This window comes from Perkinsus marinus (assembly GCF_000006405.1).
Source record: "Perkinsus marinus ATCC 50983 genomic scaffold scf_1104296963186, whole genome shotgun sequence".
NCBI lineage: Eukaryota > Perkinsozoa > Perkinsida > Perkinsidae > Perkinsus > Perkinsus marinus.
The window spans coordinates 153,867-162,414 of NW_003205123.1; the positions used below are offsets into that span (position 1 = coordinate 153,867).

The 8,548-nt window shown below is 50.5% G+C and overlaps 3 protein-coding genes across 3 annotated transcripts in view; all 3 read right to left on the bottom strand.

Annotated features, from left to right (window-relative positions):
- Positions 1-2,191, bottom strand: part of Pmar_PMAR023247 (26S proteasome regulatory subunit rpn-1, putative) — a gene marked incomplete at its 3' end in the record, with an annotated part of 4,000 nt that extends 1,809 nt beyond the window's left edge. The window contains exons 1-12 of the mRNA XM_002771273.1: positions 2,002-2,191; positions 1,810-1,900; positions 1,676-1,759; positions 1,482-1,627; positions 1,360-1,434; positions 1,197-1,311; positions 1,074-1,146; positions 669-733; positions 499-625; positions 362-437; positions 168-312; positions 3-125 (exon numbers count right to left, since the gene is read on the bottom strand). Of these exons, the coding sequence (XP_002771319.1) occupies positions 3-125; positions 168-312; positions 362-437; positions 499-625; positions 669-733; positions 1,074-1,146; positions 1,197-1,311; positions 1,360-1,434; positions 1,482-1,627; positions 1,676-1,759; positions 1,810-1,900; positions 2,002-2,015 (1,134 nt within the window). The 5' untranslated portion in view covers positions 2,016-2,191. The remainder of the gene's footprint in view (positions 1-2; positions 126-167; positions 313-361; positions 438-498; positions 626-668; positions 734-1,073; positions 1,147-1,196; positions 1,312-1,359; positions 1,435-1,481; positions 1,628-1,675; positions 1,760-1,809; positions 1,901-2,001) is intronic.
- An 851-nt stretch (positions 2,192-3,042) lies between these two features.
- Positions 3,043-4,584, bottom strand: Pmar_PMAR023248 (conserved hypothetical protein; the record flags this gene model as incomplete). Its single annotated transcript, XM_002771274.1, has 6 exons — positions 3,043-3,055; positions 3,174-3,241; positions 3,617-3,819; positions 3,862-3,991; positions 4,039-4,190; positions 4,449-4,584. 6 exons carry the CDS (start codon positions 4,582-4,584, stop codon positions 3,043-3,045), a joined length of 702 nt encoding a protein of 233 aa, XP_002771320.1.
- A 465-nt stretch (positions 4,585-5,049) lies between these two features.
- Positions 5,050-8,548, bottom strand: Pmar_PMAR023249 (ATP-dependent transporter, putative). The gene is made up of 18 exons (XM_002771275.1): positions 8,477-8,548; positions 8,349-8,434; positions 8,237-8,297; positions 8,088-8,195; positions 7,975-8,043; positions 7,866-7,928; positions 7,642-7,815; positions 7,083-7,229; positions 6,890-7,038; positions 6,697-6,785; positions 6,564-6,646; positions 6,367-6,460; positions 6,233-6,320; positions 6,083-6,189; positions 5,814-5,870; positions 5,487-5,610; positions 5,319-5,440; positions 5,050-5,267 (listed from the first exon to the last, which is right to left on the bottom strand). Exons 2-18 carry the CDS (start codon positions 8,375-8,377, stop codon positions 5,155-5,157), a joined length of 1,677 nt encoding a protein of 558 aa, XP_002771321.1. The 5' UTR covers positions 8,378-8,434; positions 8,477-8,548; the 3' UTR covers positions 5,050-5,154.

The window sequence follows — 8,548 nt, forward strand, 5'->3', positions numbered from 1 at the left end:
ACAGAAGCCAAAGCGGAGAGGGCCAGCGAGCCAGCCTCAGTGTCGACCACGATGGGGGTGAGGTTCTCGGCAAGGTCCTCTCGGCGGGACCCAGAATAGGCAAAGCCGAGGCCCATCACCGCCGCCTAAGAAGACCCTCATGGACAAGCAGCGATCGAGGGCACTACCATTTTGACAAGGGGCTCGTTACTATCCAACTGCTCGGCCAGAAGGGCCCAGGCGGGGTCAACGTCGGAAGTAACACCAGTCGAGGCCAAGCCGAAGCCCAGCATGGCGCCGGCCTTCACGTTGATGTTTTCTGACCATTGATACCTATAACGAACACTCAACCCGCACAGGTTCGAATCTCAGCAGGTCCTACTTATCGATCTGTGCGAGACCCTCATCCACATCCCACAACATGATAGAGCCTAATGATGCCGCCGCTCCCAGCATGCCTAACAATAAGGCGGAGCGAAGCAACTCTTCATTCACCATTTCCACTCTCCTCATCAATACCTCTATCCTTATTTTTATAAAGCCATTGACTGCCTTCCACAGTCATCAGCTTGTCCGTACCAAAGCCCACATTCACCAAGGCATTGACGTAGGTCGATGCCAGGTTCTGCTTAGCCGAGTCTATCACCTATCCAAACAATAAGGACCCGTCACATTCTAGTGGGCCTTACAGAAGTGGCAGGGTTCCTCCCACGCTCCTCGAGGTGAGTCTTGTACACGTCCTCTGGGGCCTTGGCTGAGAGGAGGACCGACAATAATACAACGAAAATCAACATTACAGGTGCCCTCCTATGACCAGCCCTGACTATTCGTTCGAATGCTATTCTAGAAAACCGACTTGCAATGTGGGATAATATGCACTCGCTCAACTACGCGAAAAAATTCCCGAGGAAATTTTGGGAAAATCTGCTTTCATAATGTAACAGAATAAACTTCTGAGCTGAGCTGATGAAAGCCAACGCATTCTTCAACACTGTCCACATCACATTTCAATTGCGCCCCAGGCATTCCTGACGTACTGGATTCTACTAACTAGGAGTATTAGCTAAGACAGGACCACCAGAGGCTCGTACTACCTTCAACTACATCCAGGTCCTTGGCCAGGTTATGGTAAGTAGTAGAGAGGCTTTCGTTAGACAAGATGGATATCTGAACACTGTGAGATGACCTAACCCTCGTCAACCCTTGCCCAAACTAACCAAATCAGCGTCCTCGTCCTCGTCTAGACCCAACTCCTCAGCAGCCTGCAGCGCACCCCCACTGGCCCTACCCGAGGACCGGGCATATATATAACACATTTGTCGGGCTATGGACCTGAGAAAGACAAGTAGATACATACCCTACGGGGCAGGGGCTGACTACCTGTCCTCCTTCACATCAATGGCAGCCTTCATAGTCTCACGAACTCTACCAAAATTGTTCATTCTCATGGCAATTCTGAAGAGGACATTCAGCTCAGCATTCACCTCCACGATGCTGCTCACATCAGAGCACTGGGGAGGTCCTTCATTTGCGTGAAAATCTGATACGTCACATTGAGAAGTACCCTCCTCTCCTCCGTGTTGGCAGCGAAATGGGCCAAGCCGACCAAATACTGGCAGACCCTCGGAGCCGTGACGCTATCCACCAACTGATGCAAGGACGCTGCTGAACATCCTCACCCCGTAGACACCTCTACCTCAGGTAGCTTGTCGATGCCATCAGTCTCAGCCAGGAGGTCCACCGCCTCAGTCTCCGCACTATGGCTCATGTTATACGGGACCTTAGCAACGAGGTCGATACGCATACTGCACCACTGTGGTATGGTATTACTATTTGATCCACCAGCCTTATGAGCTCAGTAACGTCCATGCCTTCAGTCATGCGACTCTGGTACTCAGTCGCTATCTCCCCTGAGATGGTCCTGACATGAACAGTCCTCTGACGGTTGCGCCCTGCAAGTCCAAGGCGGTTCCAAATCGAAATGAGAATCAGCAGCTCCCTCCCAACTGAGTGTACTACTACTTCATAAACTCCATGCCCCATTTAGTGATGTCCTCATTGGTACCAGCCAATCGATATCGTAGACTTGCCCCTTTCTTAACGTGCCCTATAGCAGAAGACTGCTCCCCCTTGGCACTGCTCTCCGCCTCCTTAGGTGCTTCCTCAGAGGAGGCCACCGAAGCAGTGACGCCTTCATCATCGCCAGCCTTCGCCTGCTTCTCTTGAGACCTCTCCAGTGGTATGGTCGTAGAGAGAACCTGCGCTAACCATCGCGCGACCCCGGTTCAATCCCGACCTACTGCAAGGACATCTGCCAGTTCCTTCCTAACGCCACTATCAGACATCGTCTCATAGGCTGCAGCTAAGGCAGTGAAATGTGCCCTTAGGAACTTCAAAGGCTTGGGTACAGAAGTCATACTACAGTAACGCGAAAGCCACCATACACCCCTCCCCTCATCACAGTACTGCCCACCTGCTCGCCGCCGACCGCATCTCCTGTCCAATAGCTTGGATAGCCGATTCAATATCACCCGCCGGCCTGGAGTTAACAAGTACACTACGCGGAAGCCTCCTACACCTACCCTGAAGTAATGGTCTCCACCTGCTTCTCAAGAAGGCTCTTAAGTTGCTGGTCCTCCTCAGACTGGACGAAGGCACAACATACGGTTCAACACCGTCATCACTACTATTACCAATTCCTTTTCGGCCGCTATCTTTCGTCTCTTCTCCTCCATCACACGCCTTCTTTCCTTAGCCGCCCTCTCCGCCTCATCCGCAGCATGGAGTACCTTCTTATTATCACTACTACCACCACCGTTAGCCATCAATAAGGAAGAATAAGTCCAAAAACACAACTAAGCAGCCAATACTCCCCCCTCTCAGGAACGCCACACAGGCAGCCGGAGGTCGACATGTGATCAAGGGCGAGACCGTGTGCTGTAGGACTATACATCCTACCGTCCCTCAGCGACAGCCACCTCCCTATAGGTACCATCTCTGGTGAAACTGTATAAGATCGCTCTTGTTAACCTACCGACGTATCTCAACACTCTATGGATAGAGTCAAGCGCGAGCCCTGGATGGACTACCCTCCAGAAAAAGGCCCAACACAGGGTGGCCCAGTACTACCAGCATAGCCTTTTCAGAATGTCACATGCACCGTGAACCCATCGCTAGGCGCCTGATATATATACTTGGTCCTCTGAAGATCTCCAGCGTCCATAGCGGCCGTCATAACCTCTGCTGGAACATGTTCTTCACTCTGCAGCCATCAACGACTAGCATATTTCCACCATGCTAGGTTGATTCCAACCAACCCCGAACACAGACAAAAGCTACGACTTTGCATCGAGGGGCTGCCCAGCAAAGGTAAATCGCTACTGTTGCCCACTACAACGCAAAAAGACTCCCAACACTAAAGCGCTCTTTCGAAGTGTGAAGGTAGCAATGGTACAATCCCAATAAAACTAAACAGGAGGAGTAATGGTGTGAGGCGGCGGGAAGGATATACATATATTCACCAACACTCGGTGCCACGAAGGTAGGTCCTCAACAGGCCTCGCTTTCACAAGCGCACTGGCCGCACGATCCTGAGCAATAGGCGTTATGACTTCCCCTTCTACACCCGTTGTATTACCAATCCGAAAGCCAAACTCTCTTGGAAGTCCATAAGGGTAGCGCCCTCATCCGCTACCATCCGAGTCCAATGGGAGTGTACAGCCATACAAGTCGCAGTGAACAGATCCTCAAAGGCCCCGTTAGTGAGGGCTAAGGCTGAGGCGAAGACCTTCCTCTCGTAACCAGAGGCAACAATAGCGTCCTTAGTTACTGGGGAAAAACCTGCAACGACTACTCATGTTGGAAGGCCCTCACCCCTACTACCATCAACAATACCCAGGTAGTGGAGTAACATAAAATGGACGTTGATGGCAGTAGCTGCGAATGGATAGTGAAATTGATTAAAATCCATAAGGCAGTAACCATCACTGACAGCCACCATCTCTCGAAACTCCTATAACAAAAACCGTCACAAATGCTACAACTTTCCCCCCAGCCTACCGAAGTATATGCTCTCGCTGCTTGAACCATACACAGTAGTGCATGAGGGCCTGTCCTGAGGTCAGTACTAGGGCACGCACTTTGGAACCCCACAGCCTTCCACCGTTCATCTCGTGGTAATTCGGGCGGAGCGGAGCCAACATCAGCAGTGACTAGAGTCCACCAGTCAATAAGGTGGCTATTCATGCTCTCCTCACTAATACTATTCTCAACAGAGGCTGCCCTGGTGAGGTCACCGAGCAGACCCTCTTCCACTGGGGTCAGAGGTGGACAGGCCCTAACATGGGTCTTCCACCACCTTTGCAACTTATATAAAACCCTATTGAACCACTCCTTTATGCGACGGCAACGGGACGATTTCCGTGGCGCGTGAAAACAACTGCAGCAGCACCTCTCTTTGAAGGACCGACCGGGACCGCCACAGCTGGCAGTAGTGTGGGATGATGACGGTTGGTGAGCCGCTGGGCCCTCCATAGCCTCGTAGTGGGCCTGTATAGGAAGCACCGTTGTGCCCCCAGAAGGGGAGACTACTGCCAAGGACGACATAATGAAACAAGGAACCAATAGGAACTGCTGTCTTGGGACCACATATTAAGTGCGTTTCTGGATAATATCACCCGCACCGCTCCGCCATCCCCGACCCTCTCAGAAACGTCACTCGCCATGAAACCATACAGCCCGTCGTATACTACGACATTCGTTGTGACCATTCGTAGTGCACTCTTTTAAGCCGCATAGTTATTAATAAAACGTTACAAGATCACTCACTACTCATAAGTGTCCATGAGGTTCCGATTGTATGTCATGTGCATTGGAAGTGTACTCCAATGCCTGGTTTGCTTTAACTACCTAGCTACAGACACTTGCAATCATACCTTGGTATGATGATAACACGTCTACCCATTTTGTCGTTTCGCGCGCCACAAAATTCACCAAACCATCACTAGAAAACGAACAGCAAATGTGTAGGAGGAACGTTGAACTGCTTTTTCGGTGTATGCCGTGACCAACGCCATAATGCCAACAACGTCTCGCATTAGCAGTAGGCGAAGGCTCGCATTCGCAGTAGAATCATAATGAGTATTATTATTAACAATGAACGTTGTTGAAGGGCCTTCACTCTCGCAGAGTTTTGATGCGACCACCGCCGATAAGCTGCTTCTTCGCAAACTCGTCCTTGAGCATATCGACATAGTCCTCAAAGGTCCCTTCGAAAACAGTAACACTACCTGAAAATAATGCAACACTGACCACCCCAAGCAGCAACAATGACTGCTGACCAGATCTCCAACCAGTTTTGGACGAGGCATCCTTCTTGCCAGGCATGACCACCCACAGCTCATCAGCTACCATGCTTACCAGACGCTCGTCGTGGGATACCAGAACGACACCACCTTCGAACCTAAAGAGGTGTTGCTGTATCAGAGAGGAGGTACTTCGGTACTCACCTATTCAGGGCGAGGGCAAGGCCTTCAATAGTCTCCAAATCTAAATGGTTCGTGGGCTCATCCATAAGCAGCAGGTGAGGGTGCTTATAGGCGATTTGGGCAAAGATGACTCGAGACTTCTGACCTGAGGAGCCAGTGGATGCTCTCCGCGATAGGCACATGCTCAACTATACGACGATAATAACAGAATTTTGAGGGTATTTTAATGGTTTCGTACCCCCTCGATCAGAGTGATCTGAAAACATTCGTAATCCACAAGAAGAATGCCAAGCTCAAGGAGCGGAGCATACATTCCAACACTGCTCCGTCCTAGAAAGCCGATCTCACCTCCACTCAGCGTCTCGATAGGCTGCAGGGCCAAGTCGCCAGCTAGACCGAAGTGACCTGATGCAAGGACCAAGGATAAAAGTATATACTCATTGGTGTTATGTTCAGATGACTATAACGGCGAGAGGCTCACAGACATAATCACAATACTCAAACAAACAAAACTCAAGCAAGCGCTTTAGGCTGATGATTTTTATCATATTCCGTCACCCTTCGTTGACAGAATGCTGCATCAGAATATTGTACGGCACTTTGACCGCGAAACCTACCCAGATATTTCCGGCAGTTCTCAATGGAGATCTCGGGGTCCACTCTCCGCATAGTAGTGACTGCATTAACAGACAAGTCTAGTGCATCAACGTGATGCTGAGTGAACCTATTACATACAGTCACGCTGCACGCCGTTCGAACACTCTTACCGAGCAATGGAAAGCTTGGCGTGCCTCCGTACAGCTCCATCGGTGGGGTCCAGCGACCCGTCCAGAAGCTTGAGGAACGTAGACTTACCTATATACAACAGTACTCGACCCTGTAGGACAGGCTTTGAGCATACCGGCTCCATTCGGTCCGACAATGGCCACTCTACTATCACAGTCAACACCGAAGTTGAGGTGCTTATAAAGGGGCCTCTCAGGAGTGTAACCGAACTGAAAGGGTACACAAACTCATCCCCTCACATAGTCGACATATCAATGATAACAGAAAAACAGTCATCAACAGCAACAGAGGCAGTCTCAGACGTCCTCTTACCGAAGCATCAAGTACCGATATACAAGGCGGTGGCAAAGGAGCGGCAGCGGGGAAGTTGAGCTGCAGGTACGGATCGTCATAATCTACGGGGGAGGCAATGTCACAGTGGTGGTCGACGACGGAGAGCACCTACCAACTTCCACGGCTTCATCCTGGAGCTTCGAAAGCATCTTCATACGGCTTTGGGCCTGTCGGGCCATCTTCTTATTACCGTGCCCGAACCTGACAAGATATGTCCATCGTGCAAAGCCATGTTATAAAAACTACTACCTCGATATGAACTGCTTTAGCTGCGCTACCCTCCTCTCTTGCACACCAGCCATCACCGCCTGAACACACATTCCATCGCATAGAGATCAACACAGCAACCAACCTGATTCGCCCTGTGCTCCGCTCGGACCCTCAGGAAAGTGTCGTAACTACCACCATAGTACCACAATCGCTTCCGATGCTGGAATATAGTATGCGAAGTCGTCTGAAGCACTCACAGTTGACAATGGCCGAGGCGAGTTCACCAACCTGATTGAGAAAGCCTCTATCGTGACTGACTATAATGACAGTCTTCTCCCAAGAGGCCAGGAACTCCTCCAACCACGTCAATGCCGGCACATCTAAATGATTCGTCGGCTCGTCCAACAGGAGCAAGTCGGGCGTCATGAACAGTGCCTGATCAATGAGTAACGGCATGACCACAATGGCGTGATGTTGATGGTTGATGATATTGAATCACACTGCCTCAGCATTGACCTAGAACCACCCTACTTCTATAAGGGTGCTACTACTGCAATCAGCGGCGAAATCAATACCCACCAGGACGGCCAAATATCGTATTAGTCGGAAGGTGTAAGAATCAGTAGAGAGTTGGTGAATCGAGACTGGATAACTCACATTCATTGAGATCACTCCCGCTAGAGAGCTTTCTCCCGTGATATGAAAAACACTAGTGAAGAACATATTTCGCGACTACTGCATAGTGCGAATATCGCGTTTTTTACAGAGTTTTACGCCACTTCATGTAAAACGGGTGAAACTCCACTTTGCCACCCCAATAGCACTGCATTCATGATGAGTTCCTCACCTGTGCCAAGGCAATACGCATCCTCCATCCACCAGAGTACTCCTTCGTCGGCCTCGACTGAGCTTCAGCATCGAACCCCAAACCCGCCAATATAGTAGCCGCTCGAGCCTCCGCGTTCTCACTGTCCAACTCGTCGAGCCGTTCGTAGACTTCCATAAGGTCTATGCCCATGTACTAACAGCAACAACACTGCGCTCTACCTCATAAGCTCTATTCCATCATACCGTTGGCTGTTCAGTTTGACCTTCCTTCACCTCAGTATTAAGGAGCTTCTTCTCAGCCCCGAGCTGCAAGTAGCAAACAAATGTGGGCAACAATGTGTGTACCCCCTACCAGCCATTCACGCTCTTTATCCGCCTGTAACACCGCTTGCAAAACAGGAGTATCATCTCCCGCGATTTCCTAACATTTACTTGACTACAGCAGTACAGCAGTAGCATGATCACCTGTTCGACGTGCATGACGAAAATGAAATCGGGAATCTGGATTTCCTGCTCAGCCACCGCTCTCAGCAGAGTAGACTTCCCCACGCCGTTACGGCCAACCAAACCGTACTGAAATCGTCACTCTTCCTCACTCCACCATCTCACACTACCTTAAAACCATCGGCCAACCGCAGCGTGGCTCCACTCAAGAGCTGTTGACGACCCGCGAACCTAGCAAGGAGGAAATCTTCGTACTGCGCATCACGCATATTTCCTTTATACATGTTGATATCAGTGACCTCAATGTCCATATTCTGTGTCCGATTTCGAGGAGCATCTGGACCAGACCGACTCACAAACCCCAGCACCTGGTTTCACCATCAACCCCAACCCACTGCACTGCAGCCTACCTCTCGAGTGGGGCGACCACCGACGTACTCGGCCGGCTTGTCTGCTTCCTTTGCCCATCGACAGCTGCTGCT